Here is a 24,929-nt window from a genome sequence, read left to right as displayed (position 1 = left end):
TTAACTCTGCTCTGGTGATATGTTTATAGACCTGTTCAGAGGATATCCTGAGGGTGATTTACTTCACTCCTGGTACAGTCCTGTTGGCTGGCTGGACAGCAGGGCCAGTCCAGAAAGGGGCATCTGGAGCCTGTGTGTGCTGCTGAGTTTCAGAAGAGCCAAACTGGGCAGGAAAGCAGTGGAATATGACACATGTGCCTGTCACTCTGCCTCGTGGGATGGATGACTGATCACCTCAAATGCCTCCAGCCACAGGTATATTCAGTCTGCACAAAGAGGGGACGTCTCAGCCTCTGTTTCCTCCCTGGTCAGACCACACCATCACAGCACTCCTAATGCACCAGAAGGCCAAAACTTCCGCAGACAAGAAATCTGCATGTCATGCTAAGCTGACATCGCAGTGTTTCCACCCATGCAATGGAGGTGATAACATCACCTGAGCTCACCGAGTGTTTCAGGGTAAATTCTGAACACCAAAAATTGCAAGGACAGACCATTCTTTAAATGAAGACTTAAAATTTATTTTAATTAGAAAAGTAAATAACAAGAGATTTTTGTGTGTGTAAAATTAACAGTTCACTTTTAGTCAGTTTTGGCAGTACTTGGCTGCTCTCCCTGATCCCAGTAAAATTAGTGCTCTGTGCAGAAGCTGAGAAATGTATCCCGTGCAAAAGTTAGGCTTTGTTTTTCTTTAACAGTTATAAACAGATTATTTGATTTGTGACATTTTAATTTTCCAGTTCCTTCAGTATTTTATGCCCTGCATATGCTATAATTCAGTATCAAGGAGCTTTATGAGGTAACCCTGAAAACATTAGCAAGTTCACATTTGGCTGTCAGCATAGGTCTATGTAAAATTCATGACTATTTTTAGCATTTATTGGAATGTGCTACTAGAAAGAAAAGGTCAAATGTGTTCACAGGAAGACAGCATCAATGTGAATTTCTGGCTTGAACCTGTTTCTCCGTTGCAACAAGTGACACTTTCCACCACCTATTCCTGTCAAGTAGAAAAAAATCAGAGCAGCAACATCTGTTTAAGAGTAGTAATTCTGTATATACTTGTAAAGTAAAATATTCCCTTTTCCCAAAATATATTCAAAACTGTGCTTCACTGTTGAGGGAGGAGAGGGGAGTGTGTTTACACAGTACATGTACTGTCTGTGCTGTCAATGCTGCAGACAACATTCTCAGCTGATTCTAGCATGAGATACTTCCCTTTAGCAAGAAAATGAAAAAAAAAAGTTTTTAAGCAGTACTCATTGCCCCTGCCCCAGTGGGAAAACTAACTGCTCTGTTTCAAGCCTATTTTTTTTCTGCCCTTTCTCCATTTGTTTAGAAGAATCCATCTTGCAAGAAGGAAGAAAATCACCTATCTGCTCCACGTGGGCCTTCAGACAAAGTCTGGCTTCTGAAAGGAAAATGTTTCCAACACCTCTCCTGTCAATACTTGAGAGGGAGTCTGTGCCCCAGAAAAGTTTGTCTTGTCAGAGACAAAAAAAATTACTTGCCAGAACTAGCTGTTGCTCTCAGATGTGATCTTCTCCCCATTACTAAATTTCACAATAAATGTCTCTGAATTTGAAAGGCATAATTCGTAAGAGAGACAGTCAGTCTGGAGACAAGCAATCTGAAGAACTACTGCACCCAAGCCTGAAGCTTGCTTTCTGAGGGCATTTCACCCCGCACCCCTGAATAAAAACAAATGTGGAAAATACTTATCTTGTGGAATAGAGAGACAAATAACCACCTGTGACACAGGGACTTACTTTCCGACAAGAGTAAGAGGATGTGTGGGGAAATGCAGGAAAAATAGATTAGTTAGGACATCCTGAAGGCTGAATTACTAACTTGTATTATTAATGTTACACGGTCTCCTTAAAATATTACTAACTTGTATTATTAATATCACAGTCTCCTTAAAATTATCTCTGTGCATGATTTATCGACTATCAAAAAGTATTACGGATAACACTTGCTACAGTTAAATTGCTATCATCACATGAAAAGGTTTATCCCTAGAGAATTTCACTAGCAGAGAAACTGAATTGAATAGGAAAGAAAGCCTAATGTAGGAAAAAAACACGAGGTGGTGTCTCAGATACTGTAGTACTTAGGCTCAGCTATTGTTTAATAATGTTTCATTTGCAGTTCTAAGAAATGCCCAAAGTTAGGAAATGGCTTTCAGTGATTCATTTACACATGCTGGCACCCTAATAAACATCACTTAAAAAGTAGGCCCTATGAAAGTGGAGTACTGCAAGTGAGTTGCCTGGCTTCTTGCAGCTGAAGGATGATTCCTTTTTAACAGCAGCTAGTGCAAAGGACCGATGTTATATATATATACATCTATTTACACCCACCCACCCTATATATATGTGAAAGGTTGGGGGGGGTTTACTGTTACAAAAGCATTTAAAAAAATCTACATTTATAATCAAGAGCTTAATCACTTACATCCCACAGCTTATTTCCATTTGAAATCCTAAGCAGTAGTTAAAAGGACACTGGTGAAATAGGAGAAAGAATTCAAAAGGCACAGTATTCTCATGAGGGTGATGAACACAGATCACCATTGTGGAAAAGCCCTGAATATCTGCTACACAAGGCAAGCCCTAAAAAGTAAAGAGTGAGAATACCATTTCCATCATTTCTATCAAGCAAGTATCCCATCTTCCTCTGGTTTTAGTTTAAGGTCTGGCAGTGTCAAATGACATGCTAAAAGCATAGTATCTCCCCTGGCAAACTAAAGACATGCCTCTGGCAAAGGGGTGGCAAATAGGTTTAGCTACCCTGAGGAAGCCCACATTGTCACACCATCTGTTTTCTTTTAAGAAAAAGAACACTACCACTCAGGCTTTCTCCACGTAGCTCTTCTGTGTGTGAGAGAGAATTTTTTTTTCAAAGAAGTGCAATTTTACTGTGAAAATCTGACTAAGCATTTCTTCCCATTCAAGGATTTTCTGAGTAATGAAGCTCTGGCTGTTAGCCACAGCCTTGCATTAAATATTTGCTGGCCAGTCACAGAGAAAGTTCTTGAAAAGTCTGGTATCTGTGGAAGAGCTGTCCAGAGAAGAGTAATTTCCAGCAGAAGCCATGTTGTCAGGTAGAAGAAAGGTAGTAGAAACAATAGTAAAGCAAAACGCAAAGCTAAAAAAAAAAAAGTAGCTTTAAGATAAATAATGTAATTGTTAAGAGTTAAGATCTAGTTCACTAAAATGAATGAAAGCCTGGGTATTGGTGATACGAGGTGAGAAATTAAGCTGAAATACATTTAATGTCAAGATGCATCTCAGACACATTTTCTCTAAGGATTTGGAAAAGTGTTTGATTCAAACTCTTCTGCGAGGAATGAAAAATATTTTAACTACATAAGCTTATGAATCTGAAAATGAACCAGAGAAGAAAAAGTGAGACAAAAATAGAAGACTTTGAAGAATTTCTGAAATTGTGAGCTCATTCATAAATAGCCAGAAGAACTTTCTGGAGGTCAGAGTGAAATGGAGAAATAGTGTGAAATAGGGACAATGGACATCGATTGTGATTGTATATGTCTGCTCAAGGAATGCGGGTACGGTGACTGGTCATGGGTGTGGTGTCTGGTCACATAGGCACACAGCCTTGAGGAGACCCCTACCCTTCCTCCTCTAACAGAGGGGCTATTTATAAAAAGGATGAGAAAAGGATGAGAGACATTCCAATGTTCTCTAGAGGAGAGGAGTGCTAAGTCTCCTTGCTGGAGAAGATCGGATGGTCACAAGGACATGAATCACCTACAAACCTGCAAGACCACCGCATTCCAGGCAAAGGACTGATAAGCTAATTAACACACGAAGCCAGAGTAAGCGGGTTTAGGTGACGAATATGTAGAATATGTATAGGCGTTAAATGAATATTCATTTGTTTTATTGTATAAATGTGAGATGGTTGGTCACTTCGGGTATGCACGCTTGTGGAGGAGCGATCCCCCGTGCATCTGCGCGCAATAAACATACCTACTTTATAACTTTCGAGTTATCGAGTCTAATTCCGCCGTCAGTTTGGCGAGCCAGGCAGGAGGATTTCTGCTCGGCCGAGGGACCAGCTGCGGAGCGGACGCTCCTAGGCGCGCCCCGGGAGATTTCCTCGGAGGAGCCTCCTCTTCTCAGCTGTTCACCCGGGAGCAGAAGAGAAACCCCTGGATCCACGGATAAAACGGTATGTTTAGTAACGGGGTGGCTGGTGAGACGCACGGAGACGTCCGGCGCGCAGCGTAGTCCCCAGGAGGAAAGGTACCTTGGGAGGGGGTTTGCTGACCCAGGGGTGGCCGCTAGCGATCTTGGGGGCAGATCGAGCAAACCCGAGGTGACTGCCATTCCTAAAAGCCCGGAGGCCTCGTGACGGAAAGCGGGGGGCGGGACGGAATAAGGCGGAATCTCACAGGAACAAGAGGGACCTCTTAGCAAAAGTAAAAGGGAAACTTTTGTGTCGGGAAAAAAAAAAAAAAAGAAAAAAAAAGGGAAAACATGGGAGTAACAAAATCTTAAATAATTCATAAAGATTTGGGAAGCTAAAAACTTCCTTTAGGTTGTCTTAAGATTTGGGGAATTCCTAGAATGTAACAACTGAAATAGCGCCCTGTGTCTTGTTCTATGTGTTGTCTTGTTACATGTTCAAACTTGGAGTTAGGAAATGTATGTTGAAAAAAAAATATTCTGGTAATTCTAGGCAAATAGCCGAAAACTTAACACTCTGCTTAAGGCCAGAAAAAATTTAGAATCTGTTTTTTGGTAATTGTTCATTGAAATGCGTACCTTGTGTGATAACGCGAACTGTCAGCGTTACTAGAGCTGTATGTAAGCGCACGGTACCGTGAAACATACTGCCTGTGTGACTGCGGGCTGCCCGGAGAGTGTGCAGTGTGTGAGTGTCACTGCGAAGCGAGTGGGGAGTCCCGATGTGCGTGTCCGTGTTCTCCGCGGAGGGCCGGCCAGAGAGGGACAGAGCGATTGAAAAATCCATTTATGAAAGTGGTGGAATGCATGATTAGAAATTAGAGTGGGAGACTGTAGACAAAACGTTAGAGCTAACATCATTTGGAAAAAGCACGAATTAACCTCTGCCCTTAGTGTCATAGGTGCTGTCTGTATACTCAAACAAAGGGTGGCAAGTGTCCAAGAGACCAAGAAATAAGGCTAAATAACTAATACATTGTAGACAAATATATCAGATTTATTAGGAAGATGGGGGGCAAACCGAGCCAAGAAATAAATACCAAAATACCCCTGGGATGTATTTTGAAGCATTGGAAAGAATTTGGCAGAATTCCCGGAGGAAATTTGAACAAAAACCCCATTTTTAAAATATTGTCAGAATTGGTGGCCTTTGTATACATTAGGTGATGGTGAAAGATGGCCACCTGAAGGAAGTCTTATATTAGGACACAATTTTACAGCTTATGTTGTTTCTTTGTAGAGAACAAAAGTGGGATGAAATAATGTGTGCAGATATGTTTGTGTGGCAGAAAGAGTGCGGGATTAACATCACCTGATCTTTGATTATGGCTCTAGAAAAGGACAGGGAAAAAAAAAACTGAGACCTAAACTAGAAAGATGTTCTTGTTGAAATTTTTGTGTTTAAAAGCTCAGGTTGCGGTTCCTTCTGTGGAGCAACCAGAATGGAACACGTTGTAAGATAAGAACTTGTACTAATGTATGTAAAACCTGAGGCGGGGGAGGGGGGGGGGGGGGTGCGGGCGGTGGAGAATCAAAGACCTTGTGGGTGAGTTTGTACAAACCCCCGTACCCCCTCGAAGGTGCGACTGAGTCACGCTGGATGCACGGCAGGATGTTTGCTGTTTGCCTGCGAAGGCTGATATGTAAGAACACAGACTTAAAGCAACAAGTAGCAGATTTGCATTCAGGGTAAGAAAGAGTCAAAACAGAAGTGCTGCTGCAGAGGCAGGCTTGTGTAACCTGCAGAGCAGGAACAGCATCTCCTGCCCCGAACCCTCCTGCTGGTGGGGAGGAGGGGGTTGCTGTTCATGACAATTGAGCAGAAGGACCTGACAATGTCACCCCAATTGCTGCAGCATTTGCAGTACAACAGGACCGGTAACGGCCCCTCTAGGGCAGGGAATGGGTCTGAGGAGAATAAAGGTGAATCTTTGATGGGAAATTTAGATGTTTGAAAGTTGGTTATGAAAGATTTGTCAGGATGATCTAATAGGACTAGATAAAGGTTCGAGTTACTAGGTAAGTGTGATTATAGAAAAGCTGATAGAAGGAACAGGGAATGTGTACAGAAGGTAAGAAAAGAGCTGGGTCGTGCTAAACTGGTAGAGGAGATGAGGCAGAGACAGGAGGAATGTCGGGCAGAAGTGAAAGAGTGAATCCCTCTCCTATGGGATCGGATCACTGTGCATATTGTAGGGAAAGTGGACACTGGAAGCGAGATCGCCCTAAGCTAAAGAACCAGCAAGGGGATCTGGTGAACTAGGGACTAGGAAAAATGAGGTGGAATTTTAGTGAATACAAAACCAACTTATTCGTTACACTTCAGTAAAAAAAAAAAAAAAAAAAAAAAGAAAAAAAAATGTTACAGTTGTGGGAGCTGCTGGCCACCAGGAAAACATCCTGAAACCTTTAAAGTACAAACTAAGAAAACAAATAAGAATGCCAAGTTCACCAAAATCTTTGTTGGGATGAGATTTATTAGAACATCTAGACGTTTAAAGAAGGAGAAATGAAACTAAAAGTTTAAAATTATCAAGGAATTGAAATCTTGAGCTTATCTTTAATTCAGCAGAAAAGAGGAAAAGAGGACCTCCCTGAAGTAAAAGAAAATTGTAACCAGGTGTATCTGAAAATAAATTCCAGGAAAGGTGAAAAATGCTTTACCTGTTACAGTAAAAATGATAAGGGGGAGGCTTGCCCAGTTCAGATAAAAACAATATCCCTTGGTCAGCAAGGCTGTGGGGGATATTGGCAGAAAAAGTGAAATAAAATACACTCTGTAGTAGTTCTACTAATGTAAATCTGTGTGTTTTGCCATGACAGGGACTTGTTATGGGATGTGCAGATGAAACTGCATTGACAACGAAGTACAAGGAATAAGGTTGGTCAGGTGCCTCCTACTGATATGGAGAAATAGTGTGAAATGGGGACAATGGACATCGATTGTGATTGTGATTGAAGGGATTGTTAAATGAAATTATCCCCTGCTTTGTGGTTCCAGCAACAACCTCTTCCAATAGACTCACACTTTTGTGCCAAAATAGTACAAGTGAGTACAGTATTGGGAAAAGATTGGCAATTACATACTCCTTACTTCAATGTTCTGTTTGATGCTGTCGAACAATGATCAGAGAGCACAATGATAGTTTTTAGAACAGGGGGGATTGAATAATGAGCTGCGTACAAGGAGTGATGAATGGTATACTACTTTTTTAGAAAATGATGTGCTTATATGTAATTATCCAAAGCTGGGAGGTGTTCAAGGACCCTTATTGTCAACATGATGAATACACCAAGACCCTTAGCGTCAGCACCACGGATGTACTAGACGCAAGGTCCTTGGATTCGTTATCTTTATAAGGGCCATCTGGTCCTAAGTTTCTGTTGTGTATATAACTACCTAAACAAGGGATTTGAATCACTTGTCATTAGTATATTGAGGAACAGAGTCTGCGCAGAAACAAGAAGGTAAAAAAGGTTCATTGGAGGAAGACTCCTGATCTTCATCCTGAAGACCCCCAGACGACCACTCCTCAAGGACATTGCGCAGGAGCAAAACATGTAAATGAATTCCCAGAATTGTAATGAATATGTAAATGATTTCCTGATGGAAACCATAATTGGTGGGATACTCTCTTTGGCTGGTCACCTTCTGCAACAGGAATTAACGCTACGGTACACCCCATTGTGATCTTATTGATCAGTTTAGGAATTTCCTTAATACTAACCATTACGTAATATTTGTGGGTTTGGAGAATGTTTAAAAGGGTAACACTTATGTATGATGCTTTATATCATTAGGAAGACTGCTTAAGTAAAAGAATTTACTGAGTTTGATAGAAAAGGGGGGATTGATATGGAGAAATAGTGTGAAATGGGGACAATGGACATCGATCGTGATTGTATATGTCTGCCCAGGAATGCGGGTACAGTGACTGGTCATGGGTGTGGTGTCTGGTCACATAGGCACACAGCCTTGAGGAGACCCCTACCCTTCTTCCTCTAACAGAGGGGCTATTTATAAAAAGGATGAGAAAAGGATGAGAGACATTCCAATGTTCTCTAGAGGAAAGGAGTGCTAAGTCTCCTTGCTGGAGAAGATCCGATGGTCACAAGGACATGAATCACCTACAAACCTGCAAGACCACCACATTCCAGGCAAAGGACTGATAAGCTAATTAACATACGAAGTGAGAGGAAGTGGGTTTAGGTGACGAATATGTATAGGCGTTAATTGAATATTCATTTGTTTCATTGTATAAATGTGAGATGGTTGGTCACTTTGGGCATGCACGCTTGTGGAGGAGCGATCCCCCGTGCATCTGCGCGCAATAAACATACCTACTTTATAACTTTCAAGTTATAGAGTCTAATTCCGTACATCAGGAGTACCAAGTGTTTCAAAACTTCCTTTGGCAGAAGCACTAAATCTGCACAGGGGAACAATATGGAAAATCAACATCTTTACTTTGAATGTCACGCGTTCTACATGTTAAGCAGAAAAACAAAAGTTGGCAAAAGCACGTAAAATTATAACAGATCCAGAGTTGTACTAGCTAAGCTGTCTAACGTGGGAATGCTAAATACTTCAAGGGGGAAAAAAATGCTGCACGTTTCATTCTCTCAATTTCTTCAGTGGAAATGAAAAAGTGGTAATTATCTACTTAAACCCCACCTGAAATTTCTTGAAGCTTCAAACTAAGAAAGTTAATTCGGAAGCATAAATAATCAAACTTTTCAAGAGGTATGAAGAGAGTTAATTCTGCTTTCAAAAGCATTTATAAAACAGTGTTACTTGATGATTACTAAATGTAACACAAACAATGTAAATGAACTTTCCTCCCTTCCCCTCCTCCCCCCGGCCCCCTTAAGAAATATATTAAAATTTCTTGGACTGTATCAGATTTTCTACTTCAAAAGTAATTTCTCTTTTTCTATCTCAAATGCTCTCAAAAGGCATCAATGATGTTATTGTGGATCAGAGAATGTGATGTGATTCCAAGTTTATCCTATGGGGTGTGTCTCAACATTCAACTCAAAAGGAAAAGAATGTTCTATTTATATCAAATCCAAATTTCTGAAGTAACACAGGACTTCTCAGACTAGTCCTGAAATGTGTTGTCCTTGACATAATGTTATTGTATTTTCATACACAATATTAATGGCACACTTTTTTGGAGAAGAAAACTTTACAGGAATTCTTAAATATCCCAATGATATTTTTATTAATCATTTAAATAGACTTGTACATCACACAGAGTTTAAGAGTATAATTATAAAAATCAGTCGCCACCCCCCTTTATTTTTTTTTAAATCACAGAAGAGTTTAAGAGCTGAACATCTTACACAGAGGTGATAGCACTTGGATTTTCTGAGGTCTTGACAATACTAAGTATCTCATAAATGTAATTCTCAAAGCAGAGGATCACAAATGTCATGAGGCACAGAGGCCCTGCTAAAGTCTCCTCCTCATTTATTCTTCCAGAGTGCCTTTCTTTATCACATTACTTGATACACTCACATTTACAATTCTGAGCTGCGCAATCTACTCAACCCATTCTGTTCTTCTCACAACACACAGAGCAATCTGTTTTCCCAAAACAAAGTCAGACCATTAAGGAAAGTCTATCAGATTGTGCGAGTATCTTCTCAATATCTGTATGTAAACACAAGTCATCAGATCTTCAGTAAATGCAGTTTCTCCTTCAGAATAATAATGAACAGCTTTTGCTAAATGTAGAGCCCGTATGTTCAACACAATACCTCTGTGTAATTCCTTCAGAGATTAAACTACAACATTAATGCTTGCTACAAGAGTATTTATATACATAGTCAATTGGTTCCATGAATAGGAAATAAAATGATTTATTGCAAGAATAGGTTTCAGACAAACAGGTATTTAGAAGTCCAGTTGGTTATGATTTTATTTAAAGAAAACAAGAGTTCAATGTTTTCATGCAACAATATCTTAGATAACCATGACAAGCAGCAGTAGTAGTTAAGGAATGCACTAATTATAGACCTTAGTGAATATACAAAAAACCTCAGCATTATAGGTTATACAAAGACATCTTAAATACTTTCCCAAAATACTGCAGCAGCCCAGACACAGTGATATGCCTTACAAGGGCATAGGAATGTAATTCAGAAATCATGTGGGGACCACCCATTTCCTTTAATTTCACAAATAAGACAAAAGCAACATTCAATTCCACACACTGATTTTTCAAATTATGTCTATACAGTACCTTGAGTTTTATCCAAATAGTAAAAGTTAGACATGTTGTTCATTCGGTAAACAATTATGCAGTAATGCTGTTATTACATTTCTTCCTTTGTTTTACCTGGAGTAGCCATGTTATTTAAAAGAGGGCAGGTTTGGCACTTTTATACTGATGTCACCAATATTAATATTTCTTGGGATCTCTGGCAGATTCATATTCTTTACAGCTGAAACAGCCCGGGCTGGAGCTCCTGCTAAACCAGCCTGTGTATAAAGTGAGGGAAAATTCAAGTCAGACAAAGCTGGTCACAAGAAGACTCACTAGGAATATACACAGACAGTAACTTTTCAAGTATTTCCATGGTTACACAATTAGAAAGACCAGATGGTAATTGTGTTTGGAATGAAATGGGTTATTTGGAAATATAAACCAGATAGAGAAAACAGTTCACACATTCCTTTTTATATGGTAAAACATGTAACGTTGTTACAGATCTCCTAATAAGTTGGAATGAATTAACTTTATTTGATTTTAATAAATAATTTTAATAGAAATATAGAGGAATAAGAAATATATTTTAATGAAACTAGTAGCTGCACAACAAAAGCTGCTATGAAATCCTCTATACAGCCCTGCACCACGGCCAAAAGAATAGGTCAGAATCACCTAGTAGGAATGATGAGAACTTAGACAATAGACTTAAGACTCAAGATGACCGAAGATAGCTGGATACAGTACAGGTAGACTGGGAGAATGCATTGAAATGTCAGAATGTAGAATTAAAGGGAACTGGGGAGAGTCGACAGGAACAACTTAAGAGTTACCTGCCAAGAAATCGTGAACTTTAGTAAAAGGTAATTCCGGCAGGGGAAGATCGCGACCACCGACTCATATACCACCTACCCAAATCGTACCCCAGACCCATTTCTAGACTTTTCTAACCTTTACTGCGCAGAATCAGATTTGGGAGAAGGGTATGTTAATGATTTTTGGGAAATATTATGATTATGCATGAATATTTAATGAATATGTATGAATAAGTTCTATATATGGTGTCCGATTTTGAAGCTTGGTGTGCGTTGATCGTGAGAGGACTCACTCACGCACCTGGCCATCAATAAAGAGGTGTCTGCTTATCTACATCACATTGGTCTTGATAAGTTCTTCATTCTGAGATGTTGGTAACAATGTCAACTTGATGGACAAGTATGCAGGGAGGAATAGCAGGCTTATCCAAGCGTGCATAACGTGTACATCACAGAACAGACAATCCTGAGGTATTTAAAGTCCAATGTGCTGTGTTTGTCTCTTACCTATTCTAAAAATTCATACAGTTCACAGTTGACTAACACTGGTTGCAGGTTCAGAATACATAACCTCGAAGTAACAAGCTACTAAGTGTCAGTTGAACTATATTGCTTATCTAAATGAATACATATATTTTTTTATTTATATATAAGTCATTTCAAGGTGGCTTAGCCTAAAATAAAAGGATAAACACCTTGCATTTGCTGGTGATAAAAGACCACGCAGAGAGATCATTTCTATAGACCAAGTGGAGCAATCTGATGTCCCGCGTATCTGCATCCCCCAGGGCACACTGGAACGTTACATAATAACGTGGTTATGCCAAATCAAACATTGACGTACTTATTCTGTATTAAAGTCCTCTACCGTGTGTAGTTTCCCTTCGTTTAAAGCCAGAGCCTTTCTGTATGAATACATTAAGTTTTACCATACAGAGGTAAGTTCATTACTGACTTCCATTCAGTTCTCCCTTTTAGATAAATCAACTGCCAAGTTTACACACTAGGGTGTATTACTGAAATGCTAATAAAGGTGATACACAGCTCAGAGGTCTGAAGACATACAGAACACCATCCTTCCCTATTGCTTCTGAAGAACACCTCTTCAAAACGTTATTTTAAGGACTACCAAAAAAATACTAATAATTAAGTTGTTACTGCATTTGATGCTGCATAGAAAAGGTACAATTCATTTTAAGTATGGAGATGTTTCTCCTAAAAGCTGAGATTCTCTATGTGTATTTAGAATTAGCTGTGTGGTTTTACTTCAGGCTTGCCACAAAACTGTACAAATAATTTGTGTTCTTGCTGGGGAAAAAAATAAAAGGCTTGGAAGATTTTAAAAAAGCTCTTATTTGCAGAAAAAGACATTAATATTCCAAATTCTGCTGAATATGTACAAAAATCAACTTTTATTTTGATGTTTTAAAAGCAGGATTAAAAATACTCAAAAAGAATAAAAAACATGAAGTGATTTTCAGAACTACTACGGTTTTCGAGTGTGGCATCTTGCAGGCCCAGTAAAAAGGCAGAATCCACAAGAAACAAAGTACCATGCTAAGAACTGGTTAAACAAAAGACTAAACCTGTAGAAATGGAAGGACATTATGAGTGTCCAAGACTGAAGAAACCAGTGCATTTCCAGATAAAAGAATTCTGAGCAAGAAATACAGCAAAACAAAATAAGAGGAACTTCTGGAAAAGTTTGTGTCATATTTGATTATTAAACAATGCTGATAGGTGACTGCTGCCCAAACTATAGTCTTTTCAGATCCTTGCTCTTACACCTGACTTCCATGGTGTCCACCTTGCACTACCGCAGAAAAGGATCCAGACACCTCATATACTTCTCAAATAACAACTCTTACTTTCTGAAGGCTGTCCAAAAAATGCTTTCTCCCTTTTACTACTCTCTTATAAATGTAAGGTCAAGTCAATGTAGGATTTCCCCTTAAAATCCTACCTACTGTTCTCCTCCCTTCAAAACCATAACCATTAGTCAAAAATAAAACTAAATAAAGTTTCTGATTTTGAACCAAGCTTTTTATATCATGTGTGAAGATGTTAGCCACAGGAGGATTCCCAGTACCAGGAACTAGAACCAGAAAGCCATGAAATCATTTGTTGTAACAACGCCCCTGCCAAACACTCATATATGAGACATGCCAAAGTTGGGAAAGGCATGTGGGGGTAGAGGAGAAAGCTTGGAAAAATCTCAAATCTCTAATGCAATCAAACAATTTGCTCTCACTTTGGCCTGACATAATCCAAATTACCAGTTCTCAGAAGTACAGATTAAGTAAAACTAAAAAGGTACAAAAAAGCATTTTCAAAGCCTCTTTTTCCTTGGTTTCCCTTAACATCACCGAATCTATCAGGTCATTCACTTCAGAGGCTGTTTCAATTGCAATACCTTCATGAAGGGGAAAACCTGGACCTAACACTAAAAGTATTCAGAAATGCAAGTATCCAAAATCTGCATCCCTGGATCTGCAGTATCTTAAAGGAGCAGCGTTAGACACTGCCACTTCTTGCTATTTATTAAAAAAACGGTATAGAAAATAGGAAGGTGCTCAGCACTGTCCTTTTTATATTTGAGAATTTGAAATCAAGAGGTAAGTACCAGTGAAGTTTTATCACATAAAACAAAAAATGCATTTCCTTTTTATTTCGTTCTTTTAAATTCTATATTCAGTAACTGGAGAAAAATTCTTTACGCAAAACCAAAAGTGGGGCAATGTAAACTGTTTTCCATAGAGAAGATGGAAATACTAATAAAGTAGTAACAAAAGCAATGAATTATACAATTTGTAACTGAAACAATGAGAAACCAGAAAAATATTGGAGGTGACGGACATGGTCCACACAAACAGGCATGGCTGGTAATTCAAAAGAGAGATGCCTTCTAGGTGACTAGGATGGAGATTCCTTACCCTAAATTAATGGAAGTTAATTATTCTTAATGGACAAATAAAAGTTTTAGTATAACTGGTCATTATTTTTACCTACCTGCAGCTATCCTCTTTACACAGACTTACAGTCCCTGCCTCCCGCCCCAATGGCATAGGATTCAATGGAGACACAATTGAGAATTATTTCAAATACCACAATTGACATGACCATTGCCCTTCCACCCCCCTATACAGTCATGACTTCCAACAGTCTCATTTCACGAGGACCATTCTGGATCAGGATCAGCAAAGATCCCTGACAAAAGCACTACGAATTTCAGATTACCTCTTTTTTTTGCCAGCAAGATTGTCTTTCACTATCATACGCTGGAGTAGAGATTTTCAAACTATTACATTATCTTCTCCTGTAATTCTCTATATTAAAGTGGTCTTATAATTCAATGTATACATATTATGCATAATAGAATGCCATTTATCACAATATTAATGTCAACCCTATCAAGCACAATACAGACAATACAGTATTTCTAAGGGAGAGCAAACAGTTCACAAAAAATGTCTGATGGATAAAATGACTAAAAAATATTTAAACTCCCAAACTGGGTAACTAATACATTATTTCAAATGCTATTCTATCTGAATGCTTTAGCATTCCTTTTTAGCAGGTGAAACAGTGAACTAGCATGTAGTCCTTCCATTTATTTATCTTTTCTTCTACAGAAAATGAAAACTGTATTTAGAAACGTAAAGGTACTACAAGAAGTACTTCCAGACCACTGTGCTTTTAAGGAGTTTTATAGAGGTACCTGATTAAAAGAGCCATCATTGTAACATTAAACTGGACAAGTTTCAACTGCCTTTTCTATCAAGTAATTCAGCAGGTAAGTTGGTGAGGTGCAAAGAAAAAACTGTTTCACTTGGAAAAAAACCCAAAACACGTAGCAAGCTTTAAACATGCAGTGAATGACGGAACTGTCTCGTCACAGCAAGCAAATGACTTAAACAAGTGAAAATGAAACTTCTGAAGACATACTAATGAAATTTCAGAAATACAGTACGAATTGCATACAGCTGGTATTACAACAAGCCAATACACCACATTTTTGCCACAGCTGCTTTGTATTCTCAATTTCATTCATTATTGAAAGTTGTGCTTTAATATTGAAATGCTGTAGCAGTTACTACAAAAAATGCTTGTAAACATGTTCATACACTTTTAGAGTGAAAGAGCAATGCCACATATGCAAAACAATAATGCTATTTAAAAGACTGAAATAGACACGTTTAATAACAGAACTTCTATTCTACTGGTCCTAATCTATCAAGTGAGAAATATGACCTATTGTTCATTTACTTAGGTCATTATTTATCACTATAGGAATCAATTTTCTTATCATCATCCTTTCTCAGAATGCCCCACTGGTAACTTCACATGAAAGTGATCCCAGCAATGTTTTACTCTTTAGAAAGAAATCCAAATCATCTGGAGAAGTATTGTGCACGTATTTAATATGCAGATACAAATAGGAAAGAAAAAAAAAAAAAAAAGATTCAAACCACCACCCCAAACAACTTTACACCGAGCTAGAGATCACTAAAATAAGCATATAAAAATATACAGCCTACTGGAAAACAAAATAATGAAGGCTAACACTTTGCAAAATAAGCCACCCTTTTGCAGATATTTTGGAGGTACTAGGACCTCTCTGCTGCTGGTGTTTCATACCAATGCTTCTTTCCAGAACAAGTATGACTTCAAAGCAGCAGGGTTATGAAATCATGAAAGGATGCAATACATAATATAAAGGAATGATCATGTCCCCTGCTTATGAAGTTAAAGAAATGAACATAATTAGAGAAAAAACAAAATGAAGTCTGCAAGTATATAAAAATGAGGCCAAACAGATAAGACTTAAGACATACTCTTAGAGATTTTAAGCACTTGAATCACAAAGAGAGTAATGGATGAGAATGATTCATTATTTGTTTGTTTATTTTTCATTGCCAGACCCAAAAATAAAAAGAGTATGTGTAAGCAGAACAGAGAAAAAGAAAAGTAGCTTTGCACAAATAAAAAAAAAAAACAACAAACCAAAATACCAAACCAAATCAGAAATTAAGTTTCCTACTGTTCAAATGAAATACAGATTATGTTACAAGTGTTGAGATATTAGGCAGAGGAAGGTCATCTGCTTAATTTTCTTCATGTGCTACAGCAGAATTCAAATTTAGGTAAAATGTTTCATCCTACCCAAAAATATTCTTAGCGAATACTTTATAGCTTTGTGCTACTAAATCCAATTACAGAATTATATTTGTTAAATATTAAAGGTATTACATTATCCTAGAAAGATAATGCAAAAAGAGCAAGCTATTCATAAATTAAATAAACTTCATCTGCTTAAGATTCCAGCTACTTAAAATACCTATGGTTTGAATACACAGATACTTAAAATGAGTGGAAATGAATTTTGAGTACTGCAATTAACACTGATGGACATTCAAACTGTTGAGCTGAACTAAATGTATCAAACAGCAAATGACAGGGGACAATGACCATAAACTGAACTTCAAATATACATTTTCCTCGTCCTTTTTCAGTTCCTTGTTAATACTCATGTTCAGCGATTGCAGTTACCAAGATATCTTAAAGCAAAATCCAGGGATTCAGATTGCAAGGGCAGCAAATGTACATCTGAAATTAAGCACATACTGAAAGCCCTTCTCATTTCATTTTATGCTTGATATACTTATGGTTGAAAGATCAACTTTGGTATTTCTACATAACCTTTACAAATTGCACTGGTAATTTTATTCTGTATGTATAAAACTATTAGAGTTTGTTGGTTTGCATGTTGGGGTGTTTTTTTTCCCCTATGTTTTGTTCACCTGACGCTTACTCTGAAGCTTCTCTTTGCAAGCAAACAATTTGTCTTCATTTGGAAATACTAAATACTGAAGCAAAGGAGTTCATATTACCTATTTTAGATTACCAGGTACAAAATTTTCCCAATAAGGAAGCTATTTCTATTATGTCATCACATCATATTTTGTTATCTGTGTGTTCAATTTTTATTCAGATTAGTTTTGCAGGGTTTTTTGTAATATTCATAGAAGTTCATATTCCTTTGTTTCTTAAACAATGATACAAAGAAAAGTTAAGTTATAAAATGCTGGAAGAGAAATAAAATAAAAAATATGACGTCAATGGAAAGCTAGTAAAATACACTATAGCCAATAAAAAGATGAGGGAACTACAAGAAGAAACTAGCACAAAAAGTAGGCTACAAGGACTAGTATGGGTATTTTTACACATAATTTTTGAGTCTGGCCTACATAATTTATTGCCTTTGACATCATTTTGCTTTCCCTTTTTGTTAAAAGTACATTTTTTCTAAAAGTCAGCAATACCTTTGTCTACCTGTCCTGTCTGGGAGACTGAAAGATAAAGGTCTGTAAGAGAGAAGAATGGAAAGAGCTAGAAAAGATCAGGAGGTTCGGAAAAATGAGGTCCAACTTAAAAGTCTAAATCACACGCAGTTGAACACTCCAAATAGAGCAGAGGTAGCCCAGGTTTACCTACAATACTTCCACAGGCTTCAGATAAAATCCCAATGACCCCTCTCCCAAAAATTCCCTCCCTTAATCACAATGATCTTTTTCTTTAGAAGGATTGACCAGAAATCCATTTGCAGATAAACACTAAACTAAAAGGTAGGGAAATGCATTTATGACAACATTTCTCAGGGTAGAAATAGAATTTCCTGTGTACCCCATCCAAGCAATGTAAAAGCTGAATCAGAAATCAAAGCTAGGGACTCCCTCATAGTGGTTTAAATGATTAATGCTTTAAACAGAGATTAACAGATTCTTTGAGTTGGTAAGTTTGCTCAAATATTTGTGTATTTAATAAATGCATTCAATGTTCTTCACTAAACTCTAACTGAAAGCCTGTTTAGAAACCTAACACATAACTAAACAAATACCTGATGTCAAAAGGCTAAATTTTTATATTAAGGGAAGCCAGGTGGACACAATACAAAATTTAAAACACTTCTGAAAATGTAGCTCAGTTACAACTTTATTAGCTTCATCATTTCAACTATAAAAAAGGCAATTTAAACTTAAAGCAGCTACTTAATGAATGCAAGAATTGTGAGAGGTCTAACAAGCCAAACAGACTAAAGCTAGATTGCTGTGGCATAGGCGGCAGTCCTATGAACTACAGACTATATCAATAGTAATTTCTAAATTTTAAATATAATTTTCTTTTAAATTAAAGAAAACTAATAAGATCCACTAGTTTTGATTTCTTACTGACCAGCATTCAAAAATATCAAGTTGTTACTGATTTGATTTACATGAACTGGATTTGCTTGTATCTTGAAAATACATGTTTAGGAAAGACATGTTGAAAGATTTACGAACTTGATCAAAAAGACAAAAGGAAAAAAGAAATAGCAATCAGGAAATTTCTGTGACTATAAATGAAACAAATGATTAATGAACTGAGGAGGTAGTTACCAGGTATTCTGAAGTATCTCAGCATTACAGTAACTGTTAAATTTGAAAAGAAACAGTCACTGAGCTAACAAAACCAAAAAAATTTCATTTGTGGTGAGCAGACTGAAATGTTCTACTCCATCCCAGTCACCAAGTGTTTTACCACTGCTACTTCTTTATCTTCTATAATTCATTGCTGAATGTAAAGGAACAGGTTCCTATTTGCCTTGCATATGGTCTGCGCTCTACTTGTTTTTTTATATCTTCTACCACCTATTTTTATACCAAGAGCATGTTAAAAGAATGACTTACTGATGAATAATGGAACACAGCAAGTATTGCAACAGGCTGCACTCAATCGATGAGTTTCAGTTGACTAGTCAGAGACTGGTCTACAGTTGATTTGGTAACAGAATTCACACAACTAAGAATAAATACCTTAAGTAAAAGCTTTCAGGTAAAACTGATATGCACATAATACATGGTAGAAAATAGTTGTTCAGTAGGTTCAGCTTTTGGGAGACTATGTTATTTTCCATCAAATAAAGAAGAATATATATATACAGAAGTTGTTCAAATATAGTAAAAATTTATGAGAATAATTCCAAATATTAATCTTTGTGATCAATGGCTCATTCTGGGTTTGAGAAAAATGTTAAAATTAACATTTTGGACACCTACATTATCTACAATACAGTCCTTCTGGATGTACATTGCTAGGCACTGTATCTTATCATATCTAGCTTCTTCCCGTTTTTCATACAGTGTTGTCCTGTTCTTTGATACAGTTTGGAAGTTGTGCAAAACAGACAATTAAATGCATTAAAAGACTTGAGGTGGTGCAGAATTAGGAGAACAGTATACATTGTACCACAAAAAACCTGAAGCATTAATTTCTCTCTGTTGCACTTAAGTGAAGGCTAGGAAGTTCTCTTGGTCTTCTCCTAAAACTGTCAATTTACTTCATCTTTATGCCACCTGCAATATTTCAATCCACTCAGCCAACTTCAACTTTAGAGAAAGTCTCCAATTCAAGCAAAGGTTTGTTTTGAAATTTGAGTATTATGCTTCAAAAATCAGATGATGCATTCTTCTATGGAAATACTCTCATCAGTAAGAATCAATCACAGACTTAGCTAAGATGTGCTAGTAGTATTCTGGCTTACAAGACATGTGGTTATGTTAAAGGAACCGTAATATTCTGTGTCATAGCTAAAGCAGTTCTAAAATCCTTTTTAGTCTAAGTTTCTTTCCTAAACACAGATTCAACAATTGTTGAATTCAAAAAGGACTCCCACAACTTAGGTGAGTATCCCTCGCCCAGATTGTTACGGGCATATACAGAATATCACTTTCTCACTTGAATCTACTCAACTGAAGACCAAATGTTCAGATTATCAAAATGGCAGAATTCTTTTTTACTTGAAATTACTAAAACTAGGCTTTAAATTTTAGCTAGTCCATTCCAGATCAGTTTATTACTTTGTGTTGCAGTATTAGACACTAAATATGCTGCTGTTTTATTTTAGCTGCCAGAAACATGCTTGCAGACAGATATATGTCGTCTTTGTATACACCCTTTGGTTTAGATCTAATTTCATTTGTGTTATAGTCAGTAGTCCAGCATAATAAATACACTACAAATAACATGCCTTCTGCAAGAGAAACGTAAACTACGGAAGTATCTCAATAGCAACAGTGCACAGTGCTATTAGATACAAATTGCAAAAACTAATCAGCAGCAACTCCAAGCGATTATTACTTATGATGAAAGGTACGACATCCTAAGCTGACAATAATTGTCAATTTTTCGCATTATAAACAAGCAGTTGTATATAGTATGCTACTGAAGGACAAACAATATTATGTAGCATGCATGTACTACAACTATGTTTTTAGTTTAGAAACTACACAGCACGTCACTCTTACCTCAGATTTCTCCAGTTTATTTTGAGCATCTATCTGAGTGACAATTTCATTCATGTTGGTCTCCAAAACCATTCCACCCATGACCATTTCAGCCAATATATTATGGACCTAAAAGAGACCAAAAGAAATTTTTTAAATGTAAAGTGTCCTACATGCATCTTGACAGATGTTATATAGATTCCTCCATACAGGAACGCCTGCTTTCTGTAAGTCACTTAATGTCAGCAATTTATTTAAACCCATTTGGGAACAAAGCTTGTAACTTGACGTTCATTTCTCCAGTATCTTCTTCACTTATCAATGCTAGAAGAAACTTTCACATTCATCTTTATTTAAGTACCTGCTTTCTATCCAAGGACTGGAACAAGAATTCTAGTTAGCATCAATAGTGGTAATACCTCTCAGGAGCAGGTTCTACAAGATAAAACAAACTGCTCACAAATATATGTGTAAAAACTACTTTGGGCTACACCTATGAAGGAAGAGAGAAGCAGTGATGCTCACCCACCATGGGTACAAAGACTAGGCTCAGAAGTAGAATTAACATGCCTGAGCTGACCCATACTTGAGTATATACTTTATACTATAAACAGGGAGTCTTCAGCATCTGAGACTAGACTGACAGCTAGGACTAACTGAAAGACTACATAAGCCAGCTGCAGACATTAATGAAATGGGTGTGTCTAAATATCCCTCTTCCCTGTCATCTTGATCTGGGGATGCAAGCTCACATTCAGGGATCTCTGCTTCGGAGTCTGTATTTGCACTAAAGACTTTTTAAAAAAAAGCATGCTTCCACATACTTTCTAGGAAAAATCCAGAGTTTATATGTAATGTATAATATTTTAATCCCATTATAATTCTGAAAGAACATTTTATTACTTTTCTGATATAAACACATTGCACAATCTGAGACTTCAAAGCAAAATTGTGCTACTATTTTGGATATTACTACAATTTCTCTGTCGATCAAGGATAGAAATAAATGCCTGAATCAAACAATGCCAAAGACAAGTTACAGGTAATATATCAAAACCCACTACACTTCTCAATTCTGTGCCATCTCAAAAACGAGATTGAAGACTTGTTCCCCTGAGAAATCATTAGTATATTTCTGTAGAAACTTACAATGAATGTGTTTAGAGAGGCTGAAAATAGCTCTTCCTCTCCGCCTACTGCTGCTCAATACAGCTTTAAGAATCAAATACTTATGAGAAAGATCAACAATCCTTAGTGAGCCATTCTTATTCCTGGCATATATATGTCCCTCATAACATACCAAGATAAAAAGCATAATTTCAAAGTGGTGCCAATAATTCTCCTGATTTGTTACTAAGTGGATTTAAAAGCTTTTAACATCACAATCAGCTAAAAGCTAAAGACATGGTAATCTAACATTAATTTACTCCACACTGACAATCCAAATACACTGAAAGACATCACCAGTATTTACTGCTACTTGTTCATAGCATAAGGAAACAGCTTATAGCTGTACACAAATAGGAGTTAGCAAACACATTGTATAGGCTACCTAAAATACTAAAATAAAATAAAAATTAACGTTTCCATTTGGTCACAAACTGGTGAAGAATCACATGAAAAATATTGATTTTCCAGGCAGTTCTCAATTTTACTCATACAGAAGACTTGATAATATAAGCTGATGATGTAAGAAGTTAACTTAAAGTGTTGTTAGTATCAAAAAGAAAATATCAAATATTTTAATATGGAAGCTACTATAAAAAAATTAAGAGACACAAAAATGGTTTTTTATTTTTCCTTAACTAGAAGGTTAACAACAACCACTAACAGCACTTAGAGGACAACAAATCTCTGCCACGGGCGATGGTTATAAAGTATGCAACTTTAGAGAGGCCTGTCTAAAGATGTTATAGAATCACAGTTTATTAATCAACACAGTATTAGATTTGATAATTCCTTAGGGAGTAGAAGTAGACAGATTTGCAGCTTCAGTCACAATCACACTCCATTCCAAGATCAGTGATGTTTTTAAGCTTCCGCACACGTTTAGCAAGCTTTCTTGACTACTCCACAACTTGTAAGCCATGTGGCATTCTCCTCAGAATATAGGAAGACTAGCTAATACAATATGCATGGCCACCAAAACCAAAACATAAAACCTACAAAGATCTTCACAATACATTTATTTATAATAATACATAAATTTATCTGATGATTTTGGTTATATTTTATCAATAATTTATTAAAGAAGTATTTTTCACATGCTATGAAATTTGGGGATTTTTCTGGTTTCTGAATGGGCATTATACAGACTTACAGGACTAACAAACAGTTCATTTCTCCCTACAGAAGTGGAAAATTTTCTGGCTAGTCTTATTTAATCTGAGAATTTACTATGACATGGTTCTTTTCCATCTTTCAATAAAAATGCAGTGTAACAATGCAAACACCATCACTTGCTGCTGCAGATTAATAGATTTGAATTTTATGCAATGCATAAATGCACCTGGCTCCAAAACAGCAACCACATTCATCACGTCCAGATTTTAGAGGAGTATTTCTCATTTTGCTCTTTTTGGCAGAGCTGGTGATGTCAAGGAAGAAATTCCAGCTTAACTTTAGCCTGAACTGGTAGCCCCAAAATTCAGAAACTATTCACTTCAAAGTCAAAAAAATATTTCCATTGTTGAAGAATATGTTTTAATTTGTGGAGGATACCTGAAACTGCACTGAGAAGTCATAAGAGTCTAAATTCCAGCCTACATCCTGGAGAAGCAAAGTAATTTAATTCAATTTCCACTTAACATTCTTGAAAACTTTAGTATAGAACTTGGCCCTTTCATTTAAAGCACAGGAATAATTCACATGTATTTCTGACTGAAGTGGCAAGAAATGACACCTCCATACGTTCCTGCTTAGTCCGACTTGCTGAGCAGAGAACTTCATGGAACAGGCTGTGGAAGTCTAGTAGGACAGAACAAAAGAATGAAGAAGAGCAATCTTGATCTTTACAGGTTATTAATTTGTTTTAAAATAAAACAAAAATTAATAAGTTATGTTTTTACTAACAACAACAAAAAAAGAGACTTCTTGTCCTGGTTTCAGCTGGGATGGACTTAATTATCTTCTCAGGAGCTAGTGCAGTGCTGTGTTTTGGCTTTGATGTGAGACTTTTCAGCTCATTGGGCCTTGCCAACAAAAAGGCTGGAGGGGCACAAGGAACTGGGAGGGGACACCGCCAGGTCAGCCAACCCGAACTAGCCAAAGAGGTATTCCATATCATGGGACGGCATGCCTGGTATGGATACCATACCTGGGGGGTTGGCTGGGATGGGACGGGCAGGTCGCTGCTCAGGGACTGGTTGGCCAGTTGTGAGCAGGTGCATTGAGCACCGCATGTTCCTTTCCTCTTTTCCCTCTGTTTTTTATTCTCTCCCTTCCACTTTTCATTGTAACTGTTATCATTGTTATTATTGTTCTTTCATTTCTATTCTATTCCAATTATTAAATTGTTCTTATCTCAACCCTTGAGTTTTACATTCCTTTCAACTCTCCTCCCCATCCCTCAGGGTGAGGAAAGAGTGAGCAAGCGGCTGCGTGGTACTTAATTACCAGCCAGGGTTAAACCAAGACACCGCTTTTCTTGGGTAATTTCTTTCTAAAACAGCTTACTGATACACTGAGGCATCACTCATGATGTAATGATACACATGATACTCTGAAACACTGAGAGCTGAAGCTCTAAAATAACAGGCTGAACTCTATACGAAACCTATAACAAAATAAGAGATTGAGCATTTTAAGTTTTCACAAGTGCTCTGGCTTCTCTGAAATAGATTGCAAGGTGCCCTTAAAAAGAAATGTAATGAAATTATGCCAGTTTTAGTGACTATTTCCCTCCACAATAGGTAAAGGTAAGCATTTACAGTCCTGTCAACACTACTCATAACAGATGTAATTTTTTCCTCTAGAGGGCTACTGACATGGTAAATATATAATGTATTATTAGACTACATCTAGAACAACACTGTGTCCAGTCTAGGGCCTACAAGTGGACGGAAGACATCAATAAATGGAGTGAGTTCAGCAGAGAGCCACTAAAATTGTTGGGACTAGTGCGTTTGTCCTGTGCAGAGAGGTTGGAGCAGCAGGGTTGGATCAGCTTGGACAAGGTGGCGCCTGGGGTACCTAACAGCAGCCACCAGTGCCTACAAGGGACTGTCAGTGAGTGGGACCTTCTCAGCAGGGCATGACAGAAAGGCAAGGGACAGGAGAGACTGAGACTCACTTCTCCAGGAGGACATGCAGGCGAGGCGGTAGCACAGGCTGCCCAGGGGCTGTGCAGGCTCCCTCCCTCCC

At 37.5% G+C, this 24,929-nt stretch overlaps 1 protein-coding gene across 3 annotated transcripts in view; it reads right to left on the bottom strand.

Annotated features, from left to right (window-relative positions):
- Window positions 1-9,420: 9,420 nt before the first annotated feature.
- Window positions 9,421-24,929, bottom strand: part of AP3S1 (adaptor related protein complex 3 subunit sigma 1) — a 34,295-nt gene continuing 18,786 nt past the window's right edge. For 2 of the 3 annotated variants that reach the window (XM_040580939.1, XM_040580940.1), the window contains exons 5-6: window positions 20,589-20,696; window positions 9,421-10,701 (exon numbers count right to left, since the gene is read on the bottom strand). In XM_040580939.1, coding sequence (XP_040436873.1) covers window positions 10,573-10,701; window positions 20,589-20,696 — 237 coding nt within the window. In that variant the 3' untranslated portion in view covers window positions 9,421-10,572. Of the gene's footprint in view, window positions 10,702-17,558; window positions 17,610-20,588; window positions 20,697-24,929 lie in introns of those variants that run through there. The other variant, XM_040580941.1, reaches the window with a different exon arrangement.

Source organism: Falco naumanni, chromosome Z (assembly GCF_017639655.2).
Source record: "Falco naumanni isolate bFalNau1 chromosome Z, bFalNau1.pat, whole genome shotgun sequence".
NCBI classification, from domain to species: Eukaryota; Metazoa; Chordata; class Aves; order Falconiformes; family Falconidae; genus Falco; species Falco naumanni.
The sequence above is the reverse complement of the archived record's forward strand: the minus strand, read 5'-3'. Positions and strand labels throughout refer to the sequence as shown.